A 27,570-nucleotide genomic window follows, 5' to 3' on the forward strand; every position below is an offset into this window, starting at 1 on the left:
CCAAATGAAAACAAAACAAAAACCTTACTTCTTGTGCCTGTGGTAACTCCTGTATAACATTCTTATGACCTGAACTATCCTGCTGGGGAGAAACAGGCAAACATAAGATTCTAGTTTTTTATGCCAAATTAATTGCAAGTTCCCTATAGGTAAGAGGGAGTAGCTGGACTGAGTACCAAAAACATGTGCCTACATTAGCCTGAAATATATCTAACTACCTGTTATTATTACAGGAACAGTGCTTTTAAGCACTGATTATGCATAAGAATGCACAATTCTGTTACACAGTTGTACACAGAGACAAGTTTTTTGGTACAAAAATTGCTGTTCACTTGGTTCAGTTGTATACCCTACTTAGGTTTTGTTTCTCAAAGTTAGCCATAGAGATTTTTCCATATAGAAGCTTTAAATACGTTTCCAGTAGTGCTTAAAAGTTGTTAACCTCACACTGCAGCTTTGAAGCACCTTTTGATTTGGGGTTGTACTTCCCTAAAGCTTTCGGGGAGCTATCAGTGAGCCTGCCTGTTTGGCAGGGAGCTCCTCGTGAGGGAGCTGCGGGCTGCCATGAGGCCTCCCCTCAGCCTGCTCTGCTCGGGGCTGACCAAACCCAGCCACCTCAGCCTCTCTCCGCAGCCTCCCACCCCTTCCGCGCCCATCTCGCACCGCCCCGCAGCACGGCTGGGCAGGGCGATGCGAGGAGCTCTGCGGGGCTCCTCCTCCTCCTCGCTGCTCGGGCTCCTTATGGCTCCACCGGCTCCTCCTCCTCCTGCTCCGCCCGTTCTGCCGGCCGGCCGGCTCTCCCCGCAGCCATCCCCTGCCCGCCCCGCGTCCCCTCCGCCATGCGGTGCCACTACGAGGTGCTGGGTGTCCGGCGCGACGCCGCCGAGGAGGAGCTGAAGCGGGCGTACCGGCGGCTGGCGCTCCGCTGGCACCCGGGTACGGACGCCGGGCTCAGGCGAGGCGCGGCCCGGCCGCAGGCCCCAGCCAGGCGGCCCCGGCCCCGGTCTCGGCCTCCCCGGCCGTGTGGGGTGTGCGGTGGGGCGAGAAGGGGCAAAGGGAGGGGAAGGGAGGCTCCGGGGAAGCCTCCGAGGTGCCTCCGGGGCCGGGTGGAGGCGCGGGGGAGGGTGGGCACCGCACCTGTGGCGCCCAGCGCTCGGCCCTGGTTCCTTCAGCTCTTGTGATGGGGGCTGCTGATAGGCTCTGTGTAAAACTCAATAAATTACTTCACAGATAAGAACCTAGAGAACGCCGAGGAAGCCGCAGAACAGTTCAAGTTAATCCAGGCGGCGTATGATGTGCTCAGTGACCCGCAGGAGAGAGCCTGGTGAGTCGTATTTACCTGCTGGCAGACTGCAAAATGTGCGTTTTTCACCCCCCCGTGTGCGTTTTTTCCCCCCTCTTCTTTGAATTCACCTCCTGGCCTTGCTGGTGGTGAGAGTGGGGCCTCTGTAGCAGCTGGAGTCAGCCTTCGTGGTGCTTTGCTCCAGCAAACCAGTAGTTGAGAGGCCTGAAGCTTCCTGAGGAGGCGTAGCTGCAGACCCACACCTTTCTCGCTGTGTTTTTGCGAGGTGGTGTAGGGCTTGGACACTGAGGACGTTCCCTGGGGACGTGTTAGTGCTGGCCTCAGTTTCCTCCTCCTAGGGTGGGAAGCAGTTTGCATGTTAATGTAGGTATCCCTCTGCTCACGTGGTATAACCCTAGTCTTTCCTACCTATGTTTCTATAACAGCCCTAATTTGAGATATGCACATGCGTCTCCTTTTAAGAGGTTGCTAAGTTAAATGCTCCGCATAACATTTTTCAAATGGGCTGAAGCATCGGTCCATCTATCTTATGCAGTCAAGAACACATAGGTACTAAGTTTGTCCTTCCTTAAAGTAGTGTTTTTCACTTGAAATATGCTAATTTATGGTGTTTTTTTGTGTGTGTGTGTGTGCGTGCGATTTTTGGGTGGTTTAGATGTTCTCCTCGTTTCTGAAAGCTCACTGAAACAGCTTGCTCAAATGCTAGTGCTAGGTTTCTGTTGGGAAATTGTTACTATAGTTATTGCAGGTAAAGTCGTAGTAGGTAAACTAAAGGTCAAGAGATATTTAAGAGATATATCAAGAGGTAGGACCCAGGGTTTTTTCTCTCTAAAAAGAGGGAAAAAAGTGCCCTCTTGGCTGCCAGGGCACACTGCTGGTTCACATTGAGCCTGCTGTGGACCAGCACCCCCAGATCCCATCCTGCTGGCCTGCTCCCCAGCCACTTATCTCCCAGGTTGTAGCTGTGTCCCATTGCTCTGTCCCAGGTGCAGCATTCATCATTTTCCTTTGTTGAACTTCATGTCGTTGATGATCACCCAATATTTTAAGGTATCTAGACCCCTCTGCAAGGCCTCTCATCCTTCCAGGCTGTCAGCAGCACCTCCCAGTTTACTATCACTGGCAGACCTGCTGGATGTGTTTCGCTCCTGCATGCAGATCATTGATAAATATGTGGAACAGGACTGGCCCTAGAATTTAGCCCTGGAGAGAACTGCTAGTGACCAGCCACCACCCAGACACAGCCCCACGCACTACACAACCCTCTGAGCTCTGCCACTGAGCACCCAGCATAGTGTGAACCTGTTCATGTCACGGTTGGACAATTTGTCTAGAATGATGCTGTGAGGGACAGTATCAAATGCCTCCTAAAATCCAAAAAGATTAAGTCTTCCACCTTCCCTTCGTCCACCAAGTGGGTGACCTTATCACAGAAGGAGATCAAAGTAGTAAGGCTGGACTTCACCTTCTTGAACCCGTGATTGACTATGCCTGATAATTTCTTTGTTCGTTAACTGACTTTCAGTAGCATCCAGGACAACCTTCTCCATAACTCTTCAAGGGTTTGAGGCTAATCTAAGGTCAACAGTTTTCTGGGTTCTCTCTCAAGCTTTTTTTGTAGAAAAGTAGAGTATCGGCTAGCTTCCAGCCAGCAGGGATCTTCCCAGACTCCCACAACCTCTGGTAAATTGTTGGGAAGGGTCCAGCTGTAACATCTCTAACTCTTTCAGCACTCAGGGTGAATCCTGTCAGGCCCCATGGACTTATGAATGTTTTGATGGTAGAGCTGTTTCAATTTTGGTGACCTCATCTGGAAAGCCAATGCTCCCACAGTCATGGTCCTCTAATTCAGAGGATCAGGCAGCCTGAGATTTGTCATTACTCTTAAAAACTGAGGCAAAAAAGGCCTTAAAAGGCTCTGCCACCTTTGCCAAGTATTAGTGTTTTCCTTAGACCTCCTCTTGCTGTTGACATAATTGAAAAAGCCTTTTTGTTGTCTGACACCACGGTGACCGGTGTCAACTCAGGGTGGGCTTTGGCTGTTCTTGTTTTCTTCCCACGCTTGCAAACCACAGCTCTCTCATCTGCTTGTGAAGCCTGACCTGGCTTCCAGAGGTCATAAATTTTCTCCATCTGCCTTCGTCCCAGGAGGAGCTCCCTGTTCAGCCAGTCCAGGCTTCTTTTCCACTTGCTTGACTTGTGGCACAGTGGGACTTCCTGCTGATGGACTTTTAAAAGGTGGTTCTTGAACAGTGACCAGCTCTCATGGACCCTAAACCCTCTAGAGTAGATTCCCAGGGGACGCTGCTAGCTAGCTGCCTGAGAAGTTTAAAGTTTGCTCTCTCAGGTCTAGGTTGGTAACTCCACTGACCTTTTTTCTCCCCACATCAAAAATAACTCCGTTATTTCATCATGGTCACTATGGCCAAGACACCTGCCATCACCTCTCCTTCAAGGCCTTCCCTGCTCTCAAACAACAGATCCAGGAGAGCACCCTTCCTGGCTGGCTCACTCGGTGTGTGTGACAAAAAGTTAATCTTCAGCATGCTGTAGGAGTTTCCCAGGCTTGCTTGTTCTGTCAGTATGATATTCCCAGTGTGTGCCTGGGAAGCTGAAGTTTCCCATAAAGAGAAGGGTTACTGATCGAGAGATTGTGCTGTTACCTGTCTCATACTGGGATCTGTTTCCTTACGTTACTGATGCTATGAATTTTTGTTAGGTATGATAACCACAGGGAGGCCCTGCTGAAAGGAGGGGTTGATGGAGACTATCAAGATGATAGTCTGGATCTGCTGCGCTACTTTACTGTCAGCTGTTACTCTGGATACGGAGATGACGAAAAGGTGATGAATTAGTTCATCTTCAATGAATCAATTTAATTTTCAAGAAAAATGTCAGCATTTGCTTAGTGTTGACAAGCTATGCATGGAGTTATTGAGCACAGGTGGTATAACAAGTGTTTGTATTAATCCACACTGGTTATCTAGGCGAGCTTTGATTCCTGCTTATTAAAAATTACTTAGTCAGGATTCCTAACTGAACTGTACAACTACAGGGTTTGTCTATGTTACTTACATACACTGTATAGTGAGGCATTCCATAGCATCAGTTTGTTCAGTAATGTCTTTAACAAACTAGAATGCTTCAAGCTAAGGAAAGATAATATGATAAGAGTGCTTAGGTGAAGTGTTCTTCCAATAATTGAATTCCCTGTTGGATTTTAAGATAATCATAATTTAACAAGCTCTAGGTGATTAGAATAACTCCTCTCAGAGAAAGTCCTTATGTCTTTGCATTACTACAGTAGGAGTGAGTTAGCAACATCTTAATTTAAAAAAATAAAGATACAATTGGGATACATTCTTAGCAAATTTTGTATTTGGAACTTCCTCAAAGCTTGGTCCTGTGTACCTAGAAACTTATCAACATCTGCATGATGTATCTTTTTTGTTCGTTTGTTTGTTCAAAGTTTAATACAGGTGTTTGAAGTTTGAGAGAGACAGACGCTGAGGAATGAGAGGATGGGAACTTTGTTAAACAGAAGGGTCTTGCTGAGAAAATGCTTACAAGGCCTTTACTTGATTGCAAGTTGCTCTTGGAAACTGTAATTTTCTCTGAATTGTAATTTTTTCTGAAATATGCTACTTAATGTAGCTGAACATCTGTGCATTTATTATTGAGTAACATAGAATGAATCATAGACTTTTTTTTTTAATTAATTTCAGGGATTCTTTACAGTCTATCGACGAGTTTTTGAACAGATTGTAAGAGAAGAAATGGAGTATATGACCCAGGAAGATATTGAAGAATTCCCTACATTTGGATATTCCCAAAGTGACTATGATACGGTAAGAACAACTGTAAAAATAAACTAAAAGTAACACAGTTGTAATTACTTTGTGCCACACTGAAATCAAAGGAAAGGCTCCTGATCTCTGAGGTGAATATTAAAAACAAATATCTACTGTCTCTTAGACCATTACTATAAAGGAAGTGCTTGCAATATGATTCATAATACTTAGGTGAATCAAAAGTGTCATTTCCTGTTGGACTGTATTAGTAGTCAGGCTTTTAGTGGTAGTGGTAGGTTGGCAAACAAACATGTCACAGGGCTAACCATCAATTATGCCAATGAAAATTAAGTGCAATGTTAAGCTTTGCTGGAACAAGGCCTTAAAAAAAAACACAAAAGGATTTTCTCTTTACATCTTGATGAGAGTAGTTCACCAGTATTCTATTGCAATATACAATACAAATAAATATACATTATAGCAAGAGATAGAGAAATAGAGAAATGTATTACTTCTTATTAGCATACAGTATTGTGCCTTATTTAGGAAAAATAAAACTCATTCACTGCATAACATAGCCTGTAGGCAATGAGATATTTGGTTGACCTGCCGTGCGAGCTCCAGCTATGATATTCCTGTCATCTACAATTATTCTATAGTAGGATTCAACTTGCAGAATATTGCATGCCTGCCTTATCTGGAGAAAATAATGCGTAGAGGACACTTGAATTCTTCCCATCTGGTTTATCAAGCATTTGTTGTATTCTATCAGACTTCTGTTTTTTAAAGGTTGCTAGTTCTTCTGCATTGAAATAGTAAAGTAATATTTGTTTTCCTTGTACTCACAAATATTCCTCCTAATTTGCTACTTCTCTCTGTCTCTTTTAGTAGCATTGTACTGTGTGCTGAATTATTTATGAAATATAAAATGATACATACCTTAAAAAAGAGAAACTCTGACATTACAAAACTAGGCTGGAGTTAGAAACACTGTTACAAATCAGACTAAGAAGTGTCAGAATGGGTGTTTGAATTTGAGGAAACATTACAAGATGGCTTAAAAATTGAAATATTTCCTTGGGAGAGCATATTAGGTGTCTATGAAATTGTTGAAATCTATCTGTTGCTAGAAAAATCTTGAAACATCATTTGGGAGCTCCTTGTGTTGAAACCATGGAATAAATATGATTATAGACCAAAAATTGTTTTTAATGCTATCAACTAGTAACTGCCAAAATGGCTGTAGTTCTAGAAGCAGCATCATTATACATGTGCCTTGTCCACTCTGTTCTGGAAGCTGAATGCTTGCTTTTTTTTTTTTTTTTTTTTTTTTTTTTAATGGGATCTAGTGATTTTTGGAATTATTTAAGGGAAGGTAAACTTATTTAAACAGAAACTTATTAATCCTTCTTTGCTTATATTCAAAGAGACAGTCAGAAGAATTGCTGTGGCCAAATTTCTGCTCAGTGGGAGTATGGTGGGAAAAGACATTTAGAAGGGAGATACAAAAACTGTACAGAGGCTTTAAAATTTTTGGTGTGAATGTTCTCTGATTCAGCCTACAGAGTTAACTCCCAGAAAGTTTGAGAGGTGACTCAAAAAACATGAGGCAGTCAGGGAAGATATTCTTATGTCTGTGACTTAACAAGACTTCATGAGAAGAGAATAATTTTAGGTCAGTTAGATGCAGAAACAGAAGCAATCAGCTCCAATTATATGTAGTAAGCAAAGCAAAATCCACCTGAGAGTTCAGCAAGAGCTGGTTTGTAGTCTTTTGGAGTGAGGACTGAGGTGGACTTGTATTTCAGGTAGCCGCAGAGGAGGAGGAAAATCTCACAGCTCATACAGCTGGTGAAGGGACAGGTGGTTCCTGTCATCAGCTGATGGCCTTGCATCTTTCTACACAGAAAATTCCTCCTTCTAGAGCACAAATTTGAGCTAATAGTCTATCATCACTTAGATTATTGGACAAAATGTCCAATATGTATATATGTCATAGATATATATAGCTGGATTTTAGTGGCAGCAGAGAAAAACTTAATAGCTACTTACCTGCCAGAGCCCACAGCCATGAACATTCACATGTAGATAAGCTGTTAGAAATTAGTGTTGAGGAGATAATAGCTGTAGCCCAATGAATACCAGTGACATAAGGAGAAGAAGAAATACTGGCAGAAGAGATGTGAAACTGTTAAATTGAAGAACAGGACTTAATGCTGTGAAGTGCTCCAAAATACAGAACAGTAGTGAGCAGGAATAAGTAGTAAAAAGTCAGTTTAATGGGCAAATAGTTTTTTAAAAAATTCAGACATATTTTGTTTCCCAAATGTACAAAATGCAGAAGGTTAGTAATTATTTGGAGAGGAATATAGAGAATAAAACAAAAAATTGTTATGCAACCTTAGTAATTCAGTCTTTGCTCGTGAGTAGTAGAAGAAAGGAGAATAAGGAAAGATGATTTGCTGTTTCTTCTAATGTGAGAGCTGGAGGGCATCATTTTAACCTGCAGTTATATAACACAACAAAACAGGAGTAAGTGCATCTTCACATAAATCCTCGTTGAACTGCACAAGTCACAGCTCTGTGTTACTCTATATTGCCAAAAATTTACATAAATTAGGAAAATAAATATTAAACATTCACAAAAGAAAAATGGATTGAGGGCTATTAAACAGTTTCTCTCTCGTTCTGGAAGCAGAGAGAATATAGTGGGGAGAATCAATATTTTGTGTTTGCCATATGTTTTTTTGGTCTTTTTGTGCTGGTTGTTGGCCGCTGATAGAAATGTACGGATGACCTTTGGTGTAATGTGATACAGTGGCTGTTACACAATACACGTGTCTGCTTATGTACAGAATGTCTGATTCTGGTTTTGCTTTCCCGTTTGAAAGGAAAAATACAGCAAAGATAAGTGACTGAGCACTAGCGTTAGCATGGTCCATTCCTAAAAGGGGATAATTCTAGAAACTGGAGTTTAGAATAGTTTAATAGACAGGTTGTTGGCTTGCTGCGTTGTGAAATTTTAAAGATTTCTCTACAGGTTTCTCTAAACCTTCCTGTGATTTATTTATATTATACTCTGGGGAAGAAACAGTGGCCTGTATAGAAATCTCTATGCAAAACTGCTACAAAAGACCTTGGTGAGTTCTTAGCCCCCTCCCTAATAAAGTGCTTTGTTCTTTTTTAATTTTAACAGGTAGTCCACCCTTTCTATGCATACTGGCAGAGCTTCTGTACTCAGAAAACCTTTGCATGGAAAGAAGAATATGACACACGACAAGCATCAAACCGCTGGGAGAAACGAGCAATGGAAAAAGAGAACAAGAAAACTAGAGATAAAGCAAGGAAAGAGAGGAATGAACTGGTCCGTCAGCTGGTAGCCTTTATTCGTAAAAGGGATAAAAGAGTACAGGCTCATAGAAAACTTGTAGAAGAGCAGAATGCAGAAAAACTTAGGAAAGCAGAGGAATTGCGGAGGCAGCAGAAACTCAAACAAGCCAAGTATGTAAATGTGGAACAAATTGTTTATTTTAAACCTGGACAACTATCCATGTGGGTGCCATGTAGAGTTAGTTTCTAATGATAGCTGCAGTTGTTCTTTCAAAAATCCTTGAAAATTCTTTATTAGTCTTGGTCTCAAGTGTAACCTTTTAAAAAATTGTATTGTAGTATACCAAGCACGCTTTTGTAGCACAGAGTCAAGTAGCAATGTGCTAGTGGGCTTTGCATTGCTGTAATGTACATGGGATCGTGTAGCAGGTAAAAGCAGCTGTACTTCTTTTAGGATCGAGCAGACTTTTCCTGCTGTGAGCTTGATATTTACCATGCTGCAGTACTTTTCCTGCCTGACATTCGAGCAGGATCTGCTTATGCTGATACCTCCTTACTTGCAGTGTCAGTATGCCCACTGACATAACCAAGTACTTGCTTAGATTTCCAGGCCCTCCTGAAATACTGGAGAAGAGCAACTTATCTTTTAAATAATACAGTTTCTGTATTTCCCAGCTCATAAATGTGAAGTAGAAGTTACTGTATTACTCTACTTACAGGCTTGCTGAGCAGTATAAAGAGCAGAGCTGGATAACTATGTCAGATCTGGAGAGGGAACTGCAAGAGATGGAGGCACAATATGAAAAGGAATTTGGAGATGGATCAGATGATGATGAACTAGAAGAACAGGAGACAAAAGAAGGCATCGAAGGTATGGGGTGTGGTGGTATGAGCTGTGGCAGGTTGTTGCTGTGTCAATATTGGCTCACTGCACCTCAAGCCACAGCTTCGCAGCTCTGGTGCAAGTCCTGTGCTGTGCCTCCAACTGAGGTGTGCCAGGTTAGAGGCTGGCTTTCTGATGTTTTCCATGGAACATGAGAAGACATCAAGCTACAGCTGTTCATTTATGCTAATGTATGATTTGCTGATATGGTCTTGATTTCTCTGCACATCAGCAATACTGAAGAAGCTGAATGTTAGTATTGTGACTTTCTTGGGGTTTTAAGAGTAACTTACTCAAAAATTGGTCCTCTGACTTTGTCTCTCCAATCCCCATTTGTTTCTTCAGACAAACTGAGTGACGAGGCTGAAGAAAGTGAATTTGCTGATGATCTCTACTGCCCTGCTTGTGACAAATCATTCAAAACTGAGAAAGCGTAAGTGTGTGTGTGTATGGTTGGGAATTTCTTCATGCTGGGGGCAGGGGTTGTTGCTTTTTAACTTTTAAAAAAGCCTTTTTAGGACTCGAACTTCACATCATGGTCATTGTCTTCTTTCCAGTAGAGACATTGTCAGGGTGTAATTTTCCATTCTTAGCAGGATGGATAATGGGCCAGTTATTAATTTATTTGCAAATGCAACAATATCTGCTCAGCTACCTGTAGTAACTATTTGCTGGCCTTCACAGCATGAAGAACCATGAAAAATCAAAGAAACATCGAGAGATGGTAGCACTGTTACGACAGCAACTGGAAGAAGAAGAAGGGAAATTTCCTGCATCTTTGGATGATGCAAATGGAATAGATACTAAAGAGGATGAAGAAACAGAAGAGATGCCCAAACAAAAGTACTTAAAATTATTTTTAGTTATGTTATGATTAATGATTTAATTAAAACTTGAAGGGCTAAAGAGAGCTTCTGACTTAATTTATTATCATGTTGGAACTCATATCGTGAAATTCAAAATATTTCTTTGTGTAAGAGTATCAATAGAATGCATGCATTAGTATGGCTGAGTTCAGCTGTCAGATTTTTCAGATGGGAACATCCTACAGGCCCAGTGTTTTTTGATGTAGTTATGGGACTCTTTGTCAGTTGGGTGCTGGCACACGCAGAAAATGAGTGTACTTGAAATTAAATTGAATTTATTTAATAAGTTGTACAACTTCATTTTTTGACTGGAAAAACATAAAACCAACTAGCTCATTACTACCTTTCTGTTCAGTCTGAACAGAATAAGTGTTTTTCTAAATTCAATGAATAGTTAGGAGAACTGTTATTTTCACTACAGATATGAATCGTTTCCTAGTTGTGGCCATTATTCTAATACCATGTTATGATGTTAAACAAAAATATAACTTCATAACTTTCTAGAAATTGTATTCATTTTCACTTTCTTTCAAAGAGTTCATTTTGCATTCTTATCTTTACAGGCTCTCCAAGAAGCAGAAGAAGAAACAGAAAACAATGACGGTAGGGAGTCAGACTTAATGAAATTCAGGGAACTTTACAATCCTTTTTATCACATCATATGATAATATGTTTCATAAACATAACTTTATTCTGTTTGTACAGGTCCTACTAAATGTAGTGCTGGTTCCAAAAAGCTTGTGGGCTGAAGTGTAAGGAAAAGAGATAGAAAAAGTTTCAAGAAAAAAGATACAGGAAATACAGGGAAACACGCAGATAAAGAGTGAACACAAGGAATTGATAAGAAAGACGAGCAGTGGCCCTAGTGCAGTAGCAATTTAATTGTTTGGTAATAGTTTTCTGCTTTGGCTGCTAGACCTGGTAAAATGTACTGTTGGTAAATTATTTTTTTTGGCATCTTACTGACACTGTGTGGTTGTTGGAGTGAACACATCCATTCCACCTTTTGCTTGCATTGCAAACAACCAGTAATGCCACCCACCAGAACATGGGTGGCACTCTTGCATAGGTGAGCTAGAACCTTCTTGTGCAGAGAGATTCTTCTGGAAATGTAACTTCCATCCTCTGTGAAGTTTTACTGAGTGCAGGAGTCACTATGGTTTTTGTTTTGTTTTCCTAGAGGTAAATAAATAGCTTAGCCAAGTTTTTTTCAGGTAGTTTTAAGTCCACAAGTTAAGTTTTATATTGCATACTAGAGGTGGTATATGCAATAACATAGTGTTAGGTCAAACCTAATTATCTTGCTTTTGTGACTTTAGCAATTTTGTTTCAGACATGCTCAGACATAGACCTTTGCCAAACTTAGTCTTGACTCAAACTTTGTGTTCTGGTACTTGGAGAAGTTTAGCAGTGTTTTCAAAAGTTAAGGGGGGGAAATAGTGTGTTTAGCTTCTATCAGTAGAGTAATTTTGGCCCAAGTGTCCTAATGCACACATCTGGCACAAAAAACTTTAGCCTAAACAATTACCATTTGGCAAAGTTGTAAACAAAACCACTATCTTATAATGTGAAATGGGAGCCTTGTGATTAACTCTGTAAGTAATTAAAAGCTACCTTTGTTCTTATGTTCTGTAGCTTTTGAGGCTGTTTTATTGGTGTTTCTTCCCTTCGTCACAGGTGGTCTCATCTTTCGAAAAGGGAACTAAGATTTTAGCTGTTACAGTCTCACTGAAAACACAGTGTAAAATTCAGAGGGTTGATGGCTTTGTGTGTTACACCCATGTTTTGAGGTAAATGAGTATAACAGTATAAACATAATCACTAATGAACTTAAAGATGCTTACTTGCATTTATTCTCTTTGGACAGATTTATGAGGACTCTTTTGATAAAAGTGCTGATGAGGAAACAGCTGAGCAAAAGGAGGTGCCATGTGTGGACAAGGACACAGCAGAGGAATTGGTAAATGATGGCCAAAGATGTGCTGTGTCAGAGGAAAGAAGTGCTACAGAAGATAGCAGCCAAGTAAATGAAGCACAAAGTGAAGTGAAAAGGTGTGCTGCCTTGCTATATAGCAGTGATTGACATTCTATGTCATGTCTGATACTGTTAAACAAGTCTAGATTTAAGTCTAGATTTTTCACGCCAAGTAAATTGGGAGGTCTACTCCACTAAATCAGAGTTGAATAAAAATGGTACAAACCAAGGAGTGTTAGGATTTACTCTGGAAAAGGTATTAGACTGCAAATCAGTGCCACACATTTACCAGCATCTGATCCATCATCTAGCTGAATCTTCAGACTGACAGTTGATCATATAAATGACAGTTCTTTTCTTCTGAACACACTTGTGTTGTGCGAAGGAAGAACTGGGGAAATTAGGAGAAACTTTGCTTTGAAAGACTACTCTTTAGTGTTAATTTGAATATCTTGTGCACTGATCTTGCTTTCTCTTTGTCTATCAGCAGTGCTAAGCCTAAAAGTAAAAAAGCCAAGGATGCAAAAAAGTCTGCCAAGGCATCTTCAGAACACCCAACAACGGTATGTCAAATTAGTAATGCTACTAATCATGTAATTTAATTACAAACATGTAATTGCAAACAGGATTGTTGGTTTGAATTCTAGACAAATATTCTATTCCAATTTACTGCTTGTTTTTTTGGTAATTTAAACAGGTGACATCTCTTCCTGTAATTTTTATTAGAATCTGGGATATTGGAACATCGGATCTTGTCTTTGCAGAGAAAAGTAGGACTAAATTTCACTTCTAAGAGAGTGGCAAGATCTCAGTATTCAAAGCAGTTTAAACAAACAAAAAGTAGACAAGACAGCTGTTGTCATTAGTCAGTACCGTTTGCATCTTTCCCAATATTGATGATTCCCAGTAAGAGTGAACTCTTATATTGACTAGAGCTAAGACATACTGAATTCAGTAAATTTCAGAAATGAAAGTAGTATGTGTATAGTCTTCTTTAGTCAGGTGAGATCAAATGTAATCTAATGTATCATAAATGGGATTTGAAAAGCTTTTGTTTTGTTCTAGGCTTTACTTAGCACTCCTTAAAATTCTAAGAGGCCATATTTGTAATGTTTGTTTTTTTATTGTTAATCAGTAATTGGATTTTAATTATAGAAACAAACAACTTAATCACATTTCATTGTTTAAGACAAGCTACGTGTAACCAGTTGGTGCATTCTATTTATTATGCATTCTGTAAAAAAGTTAATCTTTCTTTTTTTCCCATGTAGAATGAAGTTCCCATTCACTGTGTAACCTGCAACTGTGCATTTCCATCCCGAAATAAACTGTTTGAACATCTAAAATTGACAGGACATGCAAAAGCAACACAAGCACCAACTGTAAATGGAGCTGTACACACCAGAAGCAAAAAAGAGAAACGTAAAAACAGATAGAACTTAGATACAGTGACAGTCTCTGGAAACATACATAAAAAATCTCCCAAAATGGAGAAGTGTGTATTGCCTGTATTTTGAGGTAAACAGAGCAGGCAACTCCAACTTTGGAAGGAGGAAGGAAAAAAATGTAACAAAAGGAACGTTACCTTGTGAAGCAACCTGTGCTTTCGTTTGTTTTTACAAGCCGTTCTTTACTGACTGAATTTGGCTTACCCTTCCAGCAGATTTCATGCTGAAGGGGAAAAAATAGTGATTTAAAGCTAGTTGCCTTGCATTCTTGTTGAAACTTGCATGGATGCAACCTATGCAGAAGGAATAAATTATTTTAACACGTTGCTATTTTTTTTGAGAGAAAACTGATTTAAGAATGGACTCTGCTGCTTAGATCATCTGTTAAAGATGAAATATGATCCAGGACAAGGGGAAAAAACAGGCTTTTCTGCCATCCTCAGTGGCCTTTTCAAACTAATTAGCAGACAAAAGAGAAAAGAGTAAGATGACAAAGCTGGTTAATCACAGCTTTGGCCGTCCCTATTAGTTCTGTATGTGCACCTGCATGCCAGGTGTGTGTGAGAGGGACAAAAAACCTTGTTGGAATAAGTAGGGAGGAGGGGGATGAAAACTGAGAAGTTGGTGTTAATGTATGTGAGGTGAGCTGCATGTGGGAAGTCTGTCCCTCAGCACGTTTAACTTACATATTCCCATTTGACTGGGGAATGGTGTGAATTAGAGACACCTGTCTACATTTATTCCTTTGATTTCTAATGAAAAACAAAATGGGAGCTGGTATTATGCCTCTGTTTAAATGCATAATCTGCTTCAACTTGAATAGCACTTAAAAAAAAAAAAAAAAAGTGAGACAAACACCTGATTTTGGAGTGTAAGTGTAGGAAAGAACTTTACAAATCAAATTGTGAATGCAGTTAGAGAATGCAATACTCAGGGAGGGTTGGGGCTCTAGTCTGATAGTAAACCCTGAGAGCTGATAAAAGCAATGATCTTGCCTTATCCAAGTTGCTGTAACATTTCAGCTCATCAGACAAAATTGCAGAACACAGTACCATTGTTGGGGTAAGAAATTATTCAAATGTTACAATTTGAACCAAAGTAAAATGACTAATGTACAGTTCTTGCTAACAGCCAGCAATTACATATATATATATATTTTTTTTTTTGAGAGTGAGGGAGGTAATGAACTTCTTTTTTTTCCCCAAAAGTGGTTATGTAAGAAATGCTGCACCTTATTTCCCCAGCCAGATTTTGCATCTTGCTAAATGACTAATTGGTGTGCTGTGCAATCCTAAAAGCAGCAGGAGGAAAATAAAAGCATTTTTGGAGAGGATGATGACTGGATTAGAGCCCCATATAAAAAATGAGTGTAATTAGAACCTTTACAATTAGTGTGCACAGATTTTATTTTTTTTTGTGCTTTTAGTGTGCACAAATTACAGTGCTTCCTTGTAGTAAGGGTAAACACCTTTAGCACTGTTTGAAACCTGCACTTATGTTCTCCTCAGAGTGGTTCCTAGCCCAAATAACTGTGTGAAATCTCACATCGTGGGACTGAGGGTGAGACATAAACCCTGCATTGTTACCTTTGAGTTAATTATTTTTCTTATTTAAATAAAGTCAAATACTTCATCACTGTCTGTCTTTACAAATGTTCCTGAGTATTGAGTGTAAGAGGGAAGGTTGTGGTGGCTGTGGGTGTGACCACAGTGGAAGGTGGTCAGGGACTACCCTGCACTGGTCACAGCTGGCTCTGCAACAGTCCCACCACATGCCAAAGCTCAGTTAAGAAGGCGTTTGTGTTGTCTCTGTGAAAACAGCAAATGCTGTGAGACACAGGAACAAGGCCATAGGAGCAAGAGGCACTCCATGGTGGTACCTGTAACACCTCCAGAGTGACAGTAGCCTGGTGGAGGACGTGTGCTGGTGCATAGGAAACAAGTGAGATAGAAAGAACAGCAGAAGAAAAGAGTAAGGAACAAAGAGCAGCAGAATGAAACCACTCTGTCCTAGTGTCACCTGTTGCATTGTTAAAGACAACTGTAGTACTGAACAGTATTTTTACAAAACAGATTAGAGGCATTATTTGAAGTCTGGCTCTTTAAGAGTAGTCTTATGATGCTGACACATTTTATCTTCAAACTATGATTCTTCTTGTCCTGTGTAGATTAGTGCAGAGTCTGGATGGCAAGTATCATGGATTCATTCAATTGCATCTCATGTACAGAAACAAGTTGAGTCTACTTTGCAGCTACTCTTTCCATGTGTCTCTCTAATGCAGTATGAATTACTTCAACAGCGAAGTCAGCATCCTTTTTAGTGATGCACATAGGAGGTTTAATTCTAAATGTCTGAGAAGGAAAAAGAAAAAAAAAAAGACATCATTATACTTGTAGGGAAAGAACACAGGTTATAGCAGCCCTTCTAGGTCAGTGCTTACACTTTGCCACACTATCTAACCATAGGTATGGAAAAATAATAGAACTGCAGAGCTGGGACCAAGGCCTCTTTGATAAGTGTGCCCCGAACTAGTTGAGCACTAGTTTCTAACTAGTTCTAGCACTAGTTTCAGAAAAGAATCAAATAGCTCCTGCTTGGTTTGTAAACCAGGCAAAATCAGTATAGTTAATTTAACCAGAAGTTCTATACCTGATTGTAGAGTCCTCCTCTTCCAATCAGAACACCCATATCTTTACAATCTTCCCAGATCTCACTGATTTCTTCAGTTGGAAGAGGGTGGCGAGTGTCCTATGGAAAGTGAACATTAAACTTAGATAAATTTATAAAATTCTAGATTTATAAATTCTAAGAAAAAGATGCATATTCCAGTTATTCCAATATATCCCACTCCTATCCCTGTCTGAAAACATCAGTTGCATAATTTAATCTGCTTTCTAAAATGGCTTTATGCAATTAAAGTGCACAAGTCACTGTTTACATAAAGCTTGTGAGATATTTGAAATGCTGGTATGTTCTGGCTCATTTTTAGCCAGAGCAATGCTTTCTCACTCCACTTTTTTAAGTAAAACACTCAGTGGTATTGAAAGGAATTAAGGAAAAAAGTAAACGATCAACCTTATCTGTCACCATCTCTATCCCAATCATAAGTCCCTTGCCACGGACATCTCCAACAATCTCAAATTTATCCCGTAGTTTAGCAAGCTCCAGTAGCATATATGTTCCCACATCCTCGCTGTTTTTTTGTAGATGATCTTCTTCAATAGCCTGGGTAAAATGATGCACAATGACAATGTTGCAGGACAAGCTTCTAACACATCTGTTTGTTTAATACCCTGTAAGATCAATGACACATCATCCTCTCATGCTCACAGATACTATGTTCCTTCACTACTGTGGTATTTAAAAACCTTCACTACTGTGGTATTTCATTTTTTCCAATCCACTAATAGCATCAGATTAAAACCGAACATAATATTTTGATGCTGCTCCATCCTTTTGCACATTTTACTTGTTATTCCATAATCATATTGCAGTAATTCATGCTCACACACAGTCATAGATGAAAAATACCTGACCATCAGGATTATTTTCAAAATCTTACCCAAAATATTTTAAAACTTTCTCCAGCACCGTAAGTATATAACTTGACAAGGCATACCTATTGGTACTAGGTAGCCTTTTAGGAAACAGCTTGAGTGCTTTAATTAGATTCATCAACACTCATCAATGCTTTTTAAATGCAATTTTTCATACTCTGCTCTATTCATCAAAGTTCTGACATGCAACCCGCTATCAGCACTGATGTGCACAACTTAATTTACAAACTTAAAGTGTACTTTAATAAAATGCACATAAGAAAAAGAATTACAAAAGTTAAAGTGATACTTTTCCTTTTTTTTTCCTTAACTCATTTTCTTTCAACTCCATTTGATTTTTTTCCTAACTGACAACCGCTTCAGACTTGCTTCAGATAGGTTCAAAGTAATGTCCAAGATGAAGACTACAAATGACTCCTACTCCTGCTAAAGGGATGAAAATTTTGCAGTAGAACTAATCAGGAACTTGTATTTTTTCCTACACATAAAGTGCCCTGCCTATATATAAATAATACTTTATGTGTTTATACAGTTACAAAATTGTCCACACATAACTTTATAATAAGAACAAATGCAAGCAGTTTTTATCCAGAAAAAGCTTGGAATGCATCAATTCATAACGTTCTCCCTACATCAAGAACTGCAGCTCCAACTACGCAGGCTAAAGGGTTTCCTCCAAATGTATTGAAATGAAGGTTTTGAGCCAAAGAATTTGCAATCTCTAGAAGAGAAAAACAAAACCAAAAACCATTAATTAGTCTTACAGTTGTTTTACATTTGGTAACGGTACTTACCTGTGTTAACTTAAAATATTGCTGTGCTTCTACCCTGATTCTCCAAAGTGACAGACCATAATATTGCCAAAACTACAGTTTAACAGATGCTAAAGACAGACTTTAAAATGGTCACACCTTAAAATAATCTAGTCAGTTGTCTCCTTGGGCCAACATCTACAAATTTTCTTAACCAGACTCAGTGAGTCATTCATACGAATCAAGTAGCTGGCTAACATATTGTCTTCTCTTAGTGCACTGGTTATTAAAACAGAAAATTCAAAGATTTTCAGGATTTCTTACAAGGTATTTCTTTTCAGGATTTCTGTGACAAGGTCATCTCTGTTTCAGTTATGCAATTACCCCATCTAAATAAAGCTTTGCACTGGTACAAGCAGAGCTCTAAGTAAAACCAGTCAGTAATGAGAAACCAATTCATTTACCTCAAAAGACAGCTTGAAACCAAGATCATTAATAAAGCTCAGCTGTTTGAATACACATCTCTCCAGTAAGTAACTATGGTATAGTACATTTTGTATTTGCTCTACTTTAATTCTTATCAGGACAGAACACTTATACCTTTTGTTGTAACAACAGCTGCCATGGGAAAGCCATTACCAATTCCTTTTGCCAAAGTAACAATGTCAGGGACTACACCATGCGTTTGAAATCCCCAGAAATGGCTGCCTGTTCGTCCAAATCCTGTCTGTACCTTTCAAAGGAAAAATCCAGAAAAACCCCCATCACTTTCTCACATTTTACAATATGGCTTCTTTCTCTTTTCATTCAATTTTTGCTGATTTTCATTACACTGCAACCATACCTTGAATCAACTATTGTAGAAAGATCCTTACTCAAGTGGCTTTGTACAAAATATTATTTATTATAATTGGGTTCTTCTTTTGCATGTTACACAGCCAACATCACACCATGTCTTAGGCATGGTGAAATGCACAAATATGCTGCAGCTTCCATTTCAAAATGGAGAGGAAATGCAGCTGCTTACCACATTTCAAAATTGCAGTCCTAGAATTGCTGATTTCTACCACTACAATGCTTGACAGTCGCAGTCACTTTGAAGAGTTCATTAATATTTCAAAATGGCCTTAGGCAAGCAAATTTTATTTATGAAATGTATTTGCAGAGGGACAGCAAAAGAACCCCGTTCTAGAGTTGCCAATGTATGCAAACAACACTTGTAACCGTAAGTGTTATTGTGACAATACCACATCACAGCTGGCATTTATTAGTTGCGTATTTTTGTAAATTTACTCTAGACTTCTTCCAAAACTGGAGGACTCAAGCCTCGTACAAGCCTTACCTATGTCTAAAATTAGTATACCATGCTGCAGAATAAAGGCAGTAAAAACTATGAGGCACCTAAGCTTGGAAAGAGGCACCATGTTAGCCTTAAGTGAAATGCTATGTATTTCACAGCTTATTTTATTTCCAGGGCTTCAAGTTTGCCTTCATGTGGATTCTTTCAAAAAGATTTTCAGAGGTACCCCAAATTCTAGAGTTTTTTGTGAAAAAGCTTACTTCATCTGAAATACAAACACCTCCTCTTTCCCGTACTAGCCCGTATGCTTCCTTTAAGAAACCTTTTGGATACTGAACAGCTCCATTAACACCCTGCCAAGACAAATAAACAAACAAACAAATAAATAATAAAATAAAAATAAAATTTCTTTAGGAACAGAAAATGAAAGAGTGGTTTTACTGGGTGACTATCTTTCTACAGTAAGAAAAAAATACCAGCAGCTCTCAGGTAATAGCAAAACAGTAGTCTTAAATTTCAGTCTTCAGCAGTGAAACTGCTTCTGATAGTTTCTGCTCAGGTCACACGTTCCCATCCCACAGGGCAGTTTGCTGTTCCATTAGCTGTGTTCATACAAATGTCTGTGAGGCCATACTGTAAACTGGACCACTGTGAGATAGAGTGGATTAAAGATAAACTGCCAAAACAAGTACCTTGAAAACCTGCACACTCAGAAATCCATAAACTGTGTTTCATGATAAACGTAAACAGAGAATTCACATCCCTCCTTTAGTAAATTTGGTTTGAATACCATTTCCTCAGTTTCTGTTCATGTTTCCAGAAATTCTACTCTATACCTTGATTGCAATGGCTTCTTAGACTAAAACATGTGAAGGCTTAGGAAAAAGCAAAAACAGAGCAGCTCCAGTTTTCTCTGGTCACAGTTCTCACATTTTTTTTCTTGCCTTTCCTGGTCTTGAGATATATTCTCCATTCCTCCTATTTAACAACCACATACATATACAGCAGTTCTGTAACTGGGGTGAAACACCAAGAGAATGAATACTGTGGCCAGCTAGAGAGCTCCTAAAAACACAGTGGAGAACATGTCTGGGAAGAGGTGGAAAGGAAATTGTGCTAAAGTTTACAGAAATAGTAAATAGAAAAGCACTATGAGATTTGGAAGAAGGTACTGAGATACAAAACAATAGTGCATGCCATACATGCTATCTAAATACAGAAAAAGCAGGTACACTTAATTATGATTCTTTGTTTATCTTTATGAGTAACATTCTAGCTCTGCCAAAATCAGTGACAAAAGCTGAACCTTTAAGAGAGCGCATTCATTCTTCCAAATGTTTAAGGTGTTTAAGTCATAAAATCAATGGACATCCATATTTAGGGTGCAGCTAAAGAGCACCAGATTTGAATATTTCATAATATTTGTGATATCACAACTGAGAAATGCGAAACTACCTACCTGAATTGGTTCACTGATAAATCCAGCTATTGTCTTTGGCACACAAGTGTTCAGAGTATCTTTGAACTGTTCAATGTACTGGTCATTTGCATGACATACACCTGTTTACAGGGAAAATACTTTAAATACAATTTAATTAAAATGACAATAGCAACTTCAAAATATGATAGTGCACATCTACAAGTATTATCCGACTATATGGTAAATATCACCTCTCAAATACATAAAAGTGTCTAAATATCATGAGAGAGTCCCTTATTTTCTCGTAAACCATTTATACCATAAAGACTAACAGTTCTAAAACAGCAAGGCAAAGCTGCCAGACAATGAGATGTTACAAATTATACAGGCTGCAATTGTACAGGATGTAACAATAAGCTGTAGGTTAGAGAGTGTGAAACACCTACATCAACAAAAGGAATAAGCAGATAACTTTTTCAGGGTTCAATTAACATCAGAATAAGACATAAGGAACATTATGTTAGTGCAGATACAAGGCTTCTGGAGGATACAGCTGCATATAAGTGTATACAAATAAAGAACAGAGAAGTTAGTATAGCTAATCCATTCAATGAGGAGGGCAAAGATAAGAAGGAAGTATTTTTTTATGCATGTGAATTAAAACAACAGAGTGCCTCTTGAAACAGTGGGGAAAAATACCATCACTTTTGTTAACTGGAGAGCAGTAGAGGAGCTTTCACACTGTATGTGAATGGATGTTCTGCCTCATAAAGACTTTTTCATATCACTGGCTTCACTTTGTCCTTACTATTTATATTACTCCAAAACAGCGGAAAATATCAATCAACAAATAGTACTTCCAGATGCACTAAGGTTTGAGAACCACAGCTTTTTGAATACCAGAGCTGATCTTGACAAATGCTTGAAATGAAGGCTAGGATTTTCAGGGAAAAAAGAAAAAAAAAAGAAAAAAAAAAAAGAATATGGCATGTTGCCTGCCCATATTTTTTTCTGTGAGAAGCAGATACCCATGATTTCTGCAATATTTTCATTAGTTGCCCTTGCAAACCCTAACTAGAGGTCTACTGAGGAATGCTTACCTTTCTTGAGGAGGTAGAAATAACCTGAGCACATACTTTGCCTTCTACAGCCTCCTATTACTCTCTAATCTAAAAACCAAATAACTTTTCTCATTGACCAACCTTCAGAACAGCTGCATTTTCGAACAGTTTGTACTGGAGAATCTCTACAATTGCTGCCTCCCCATGGACCACGAAAAACATCTGGTAACATTGTCTGTCAAGCATAAGAGAAATAGCTACAGATTTGGTAACATCGTTCTAGGAGATGTGTTAATCATACCCAGTAATGACTCTAATTAAAAAAAAAAAAAAAAAAAAAAAAAAAAGAGAGAGAAAGGCGGTTAGAGACAAAGGGCAAATCTAGTTCCAGTGACTTTTCCAAAGAACACTTGTGGAATAATAGCAGGCTTCTCCCACAAGGATATCCCTGTAGTAGCGACTCAACTGATGACTTCCTTTCTTCTGATATTTAAGTTTTGAAGTTAGTCAGCAGTTAAGGTTATCTAAGATTAATGGCAACATTTTCAGAGTTGCTGGTAGTGCTTCAATAATCCAAAGCATGTTAAAACCTGCAAAATACAGGAAGGCAGGCAGATATCACAGCAGAGTAGTAGCTACACTGCAGGAATAGCTACACTGCAGTTTGGTTAGTAACTATAAAGAACTTTGAAGATAGAAATTTGCTAACCATCCAAATGTTCAAATAAAGTGCTAGTTCATTAGATTGTTAAAAAAATAAATTAAAATCTCACTGTTGAACAGCCAAAGCCATTGGCAACACCATGCTTATAAGGACCAATAGATGTCAATCCCAGTGCATAAGGGCTTCCTCCATGGTATGCTCCTCTGTGCAAACAGACAAAGCACAAGCACATCACTCATTTCCAAAAAGAGACTGTGGCAGTATTAGTTCTGAGAAGGCATGCCTCTGAGATATAAATTATTGGGAAAAGCGTGTGCTGCTACGCTCAAAACAATATTCCTACTGCCTTTTTTTTTTTTTTGCTTTGGTCTTGGAAGGTCCATGACTGTCCATCTGCATTGGTTTCCTGTGATTTCATATGCTGTAATTGTTCACAAGGAGAAGCGAATGAGGACTGGAATTGACAGCAATTCAGACAGGTTTTATGCAAGTGCTTCACAAAGTTCTGCTGCAGCACCTGAGCCCCACAGAACGAACATCTCTCTTCTTTGAATCATGGGAACTGCTGCTCTCTCAAACAGATGCTGCCAATCATTAAACTACGTGGTGGTTTGTTGATAGTTTTATAAGCAAACCAGAAGTTCGTTAAGAAGAATATACAAGCTAGGTGGATGCCCAATGTTCCATTGAACAGAACGGCAGAAAAATACAGCTCCATATAACAAGGTCTTTTATTCTAATATCTGTGGCTGCCTTGGATGCAAAGTAAAGAGAAGAATTGCTTACACTGGTTCTTACATAGCTCTCACCCCTGCACCACCTCTGTAGTTAAGCCAGAAGAGCTGTTAGTGTAGCTGTGCAGTGAACTGTGGTTCAGGGATCTGGCAGAAAAATAAGGCAGCAAAACAAACAAAACCAAAAAACCTTTACTCCGGATAATTTTCAGCCAGACCAGTTCCCTGCTGTGGTTCACTGCACCGCTGTTCCGGAGGTGCCCCCATGAAGTGGAGCACTGCAGGGGTGGAACAAAGGAAGAGAGCAGTAGTTGCTGAAGCCTGCTCTGACCCTGAACGAAGGTCCACTGAAGCACAGCCTGAACATAAAGACTAGATCTTTTCACAAAGTCAGAAAAGCAGAAATTACAGATTGTGCCTTCTCTGCAGAAAAGTCCTAGTACACTGCATCAAATTTTGAACTCCTGTTTTAATTTTCTTTGTTCGACAGGGTGTCCTCAGCAGGTCTGCAGTTACTTCTTGTTTTAGGCATATAGAGACTCATCACACACACAGTGGGTTTGATATCGACCATACCACCATTACCTGAAAGAGATGATGTCGAAGTTACGAGTATATAGCCTTGCCATGAACATCGCCAAGTCATTGGCTTCTGACCCACTGTTGGTTAGATAAACCACCTGTGGAAGAACACTTAGGATTAGTACAGTGCACGGCCACCACCTATTTATATGTCACTTTATAACAGTATGAGGAATCACTTTTCACTGCCACTAAGTGACCTTTCTGCAGTAAATTTAGTGGTATCCATAGACTACGGATGGGAACAAAGATCATGATGACACCAGATAGTACAGAAGATTTTTAAGACATGCAGTCTTCAGGTTTTCCGTCTCACTTCTAAGATGGAACAATGATTCAAAGAAAAATAGAAGTGTTTGGGTCAAACTGAGCATGACTAACTGAATAACCTTCAGACCAGTAAAATTGGCTGCAAAATACCCTTCTGTGTTAGTTACAAGGAGCGCAACACAGAGAAATAACAGTGGAAAACAAGACGTTGCTTATTGGGTTCCACTGAGAATTAAGGGGGATATTCAGCAATCTAAGATTTGAAAACAGCTCAAATCCTACCGTCACTGCTTTTAAATTTAATTTTCAGAAGTGACTGAGACAGTCACTCCCCTGCTTAAGCTATGCAGATGCCTTACATTTACATTTATTTTTGCAATTTCTTCCATTTTTTTAAGACTGCAATAGCTTCACACACTTCTGGTAACCACGTCTCTTTTTATGACCACTTTCTTTTACCTGAAGAAACACAGTACTTTTCTTACTGTTTCTGTGCATACGGCACATGACATTTTGACATTTATATGGTTTACTTACTTAAATGTCAGTAAAGCTCACTACATAAAATACTGTCAAATACTTTTCACTCTTAATTTTTGTGAGATCAAGAAAGTTAGGGCTGACTACATATAAGAGTAGTTAAAAACGTCTCAGTTCCTTCAGTCATTTTTCTCCAGTCAACACTCCTTAACAGTGTTGACTGAAGAGAGAGAGCCAAGCAGAAGAGGAGCCTGTGTCATTATGCTTGTCTGTACCTAAATCAAAGAAAAGGCCTTGAGGGTCATCACGCTCTCTTTAGCTGACAGTCTCTGGAGAGGTTTTTCTTGCTGCAGATGTTGTGGCTCTCATTTATGTATGTAATAAATATTTTCATTCAATAAACAGACACAAGCTTTCCCCATCCCTGCTCCTGTCAGAAGTGAAGTACCTTAAGTGGATCTGGAAGAAGCAAAGTTAGCTTCTCAGCATATTCCTGGATTGATGGGTGCATGTAAATATTAGTAGTATGCCAAAGGCGAGCAAGCTGTTTCTGGATAGCCATAGTAACCTTCCTGCAGGTAGAACAAGGAGAGACACAGGGACTTCATTCAGTGTATGCGTATAAATCCACGCAACCCCCCGCCTCTGTTACTAATGCTGAAAATACAGACACTGCTCCATTTGCCCAATGGATGAGCAAATAGATCAAATGAATGAATTCTTCAAAACATAGTGGGAAATGACCTTAATATATAAGGCATGAAAATCCAGTGAATTACGTTCTGTTTTTTTGGCTAACTGTGTCACAGATTAAGAAAGAACAAAACTATCAGCAGCATCTCTTCTTGTATTTTGTAGTGTAAATCAAACACACTTACGGATGACAGTGACCAACACTGACAGTAACGATTCCAGCAAAGAGGTCAAGATATCTTCGTCCTTCATAATCAAACAACCACTGCATATATCCTTGATGCAGCAACAAAGGCTTCTTGTAAAATGTTCTCAGTGCCGGAGAAACATTTTGTTCACGAATCTTCAACATACGTTCATATGAATAGGACTGGCGGGAATAAAAAAGTCAGTATCTGTTCATGCTTTCTAAAGATCCAGACTAATGGAACAGCTCTAGTTCACAGAACACAGGTTTTAACAAATTCTGGCACATAGAGCGCTCTGCAAAACAACGTTTTGAAACAAGACTGCTGTTCTGCATTTATTTTTTCCCGGAAGTCTTCCAAATCAACAATTTAGCCTTAATTACAGAAATGCCACACAAATGCATCTATAGGTTATACTGTGGTTCTAACAAACAAGCAAATAGCAGAAGTCCTATTCAATGGACAAACTTCACAGCAGATGAGCCGATGAGCCTATCACTCAGATCTCATAGTGGAGTCTTACTTAAATTCAGGTGGAGGATATATTACTTACTTGGTATTTTTCAGGTACAAAGTTGCAAGGAGGCATTTTTGCTTGTACAGAGACAGTGCTTTTCCATTTCTGCTGCCTAAAGGCAACTACAAAATAGAAACAGAACTATCAAACGTGTACCAAAGTGCACATCTGAAAGCATTTCGCAATAAGCTTGTTCACAGGAAATAAAAGCTACAGACGAGGAAAATACTTTGAGGGCTTTCCTTTGGGGAAAACAAAATACTTAAGAACTGTTTGCAGAAAGGCAAAACACATGTTGCTTTGTTTTGACAGAGAAAAACTTAGAAAAATCATTTTCTGACACAAGACCAGAGACAAGGCTGGAGACAAGGCAATGACACAGGTCCAAGGTCCATGCAGGAGATGGGGACATGGACAGGACTGGTGGCGAGGCTGCACACCCCCGTGGCATGGCTGAGGCAGGGACATGGACATGGGTGGAGGTCCTGGGGGGCTCGGGGCTGCTCAGGGGTGCTCAGGGCCCCTACAGCTCTCGTCCCCACCTTCCACCCTCACTTCAAAATCCTGAAGTCACCGTGCCCTCCTATCTTCAGCTTAACTCAAAGTATAATTAAGCTGGCATCAGAGAACGTTATCATTCTTCCACATCCCTAACAATCGTTCTCCTTCTGCATCACTAATGTCATCAGAGGAGAACTATGTCCTTTATTTTTCAGTGCTTTAGGTTTCACACGCTTCCTAAAACACATCAGATGAATGAAAAATCAAGTTTCCCAAAACGGACCAGACACAATGCCACTGCCTTGAACGAATTAAAGACCCACGAGTGTCCAGACTCAACAAACGTGAATTAAAGCCCTAGGGTCTTGGACCCAGCTCTGCCTGTCGATCTCCTCCAGGGGGATCTGTCCACATCTCCCACCCGCAAACACGGCTCTACGAGGATAAATCCGGGCGTTTCGGGGAGAATCGCTGCCCCCAGCCCCTAAGTGTCCCGGCCGGCCCAGGGCTTGCAGGGCTCCGCTGCAAAAACGCCTTTCTGCGGGCAGCCCCCGGCGAGGCGACCCCTAGGGCAGGGGAAGAACCGCCTCAGCCCTTCGCTGCCCCGGCTTAATGCCGCCACCCTGTCCCTGTCCCTGTCCCTGTCCCTGTCCCTGTCCCTGTCCCTGTCCCTGTCCCTGTCCCTGTCCCTGTCCCTGTCCCTGTCCCTGAGGGGCTCGCTCCGCTCTGCCTCGGCTCCCGGCGCTGCCCTTACCGCTGCCGAGCCGGTGGCCGCCCCCCTGCCTCAGCGCCGCCATGCCGCCCGCCATGCACCGGCCTGAGGGGCCCCGGGCAGTGGGGCCGCTGCCCTCGCCCCGCCCCGGCCCCCGAGGGCTCGTCCCGCAGCTGTGGGGAGGGACAGCGGGGCCAGGCGGCTCGCGAGGGACAATAAAGGTGTTTTTTTGTTTGTTTGTGTGGTGGTTTGGGGCAGCTGAGCGCCACCACAAGCGCTCTCTCGCTCCCCATCCTCAAAGGGAAAGGGGGGAGGAAATACAATGAATGGAAAGGGCTCAAGGGTTGAGATTAGAACAGGGAAATCACTCAACAGTGATCATCACAGGCAAAAGAGACTCAGCATAGGAATATTAATGTAATTTATTGCCTATCACTAACAAGGTAGAGCAGTGAGAAACTAAAAACACAACAAAAACACCTTCCCTCATTCATTGTCTTCCACCTTCCTCCCTCCCCCCCGAGTGGCACAGAGGAATGGGGA

The 27,570-nt window shown here is 40.2% G+C and overlaps 2 protein-coding genes across 4 annotated transcripts; one reads left to right on the forward strand and one right to left on the reverse strand.

The window, feature by feature from the left end:
- Positions 1–736: 736 nt before the first annotated feature.
- On the forward strand, positions 737–15,228 carry DNAJC21 (DnaJ heat shock protein family (Hsp40) member C21). Of its 2 annotated transcripts, none has more exons than XM_082783414.1 (12): positions 737–936; positions 1,231–1,324; positions 4,023–4,146; positions 5,029–5,151; positions 8,291–8,595; positions 9,144–9,295; positions 9,653–9,740; positions 9,992–10,150; positions 10,737–10,776; positions 12,041–12,225; positions 12,636–12,711; positions 13,420–15,228. In XM_082783414.1, the coding sequence occupies exons 1-12, from the start codon at positions 840–842 to the stop codon at positions 13,582–13,584; spliced, it is 1,608 nt and encodes a 535-aa protein (XP_082639540.1). In that variant the 5' UTR covers positions 737–839; the 3' UTR covers positions 13,585–15,228. The 2 variants fall into 2 exon arrangements, with proteins under 2 accessions (XP_082639540.1, XP_082639541.1); XM_082783415.1 differs by having other exon boundaries at positions 12,639–12,711.
- Positions 13,592–27,136, reverse strand: AGXT2 (alanine--glyoxylate aminotransferase 2). Of its 2 annotated transcripts, XM_082783416.1 has the most exons (14): positions 27,070–27,136; positions 25,851–25,936; positions 25,295–25,479; positions 24,865–24,988; positions 23,670–23,764; positions 22,460–22,553; positions 21,828–21,921; positions 20,665–20,765; positions 19,466–19,558; positions 18,506–18,638; positions 17,786–17,874; positions 16,672–16,821; positions 16,246–16,344; positions 13,593–15,947 (listed from the first exon to the last, which is right to left on the reverse strand). In XM_082783416.1, the coding sequence occupies exons 1-14, from the start codon at positions 27,122–27,124 to the stop codon at positions 15,837–15,839; spliced, it is 1,509 nt and encodes a 502-aa protein (XP_082639542.1). In that variant the 5' UTR covers positions 27,125–27,136; the 3' UTR covers positions 13,593–15,836. The 2 variants fall into 2 exon arrangements, with proteins under 2 accessions (XP_082639543.1, XP_082639542.1); XM_082783417.1 differs by lacking the exon at positions 19,466–19,558 and having other exon boundaries at positions 13,592–15,947.
- Positions 27,137–27,570: the final 434 nt, after the last annotated feature.

The sequence above is a fragment of the Aythya marila genome (assembly GCF_965140915.1).
Source record: "Aythya marila genome assembly, chromosome: Z".
Lineage (NCBI taxonomy): Eukaryota > Metazoa > Chordata > Aves > Anseriformes > Anatidae > Aythya > Aythya marila.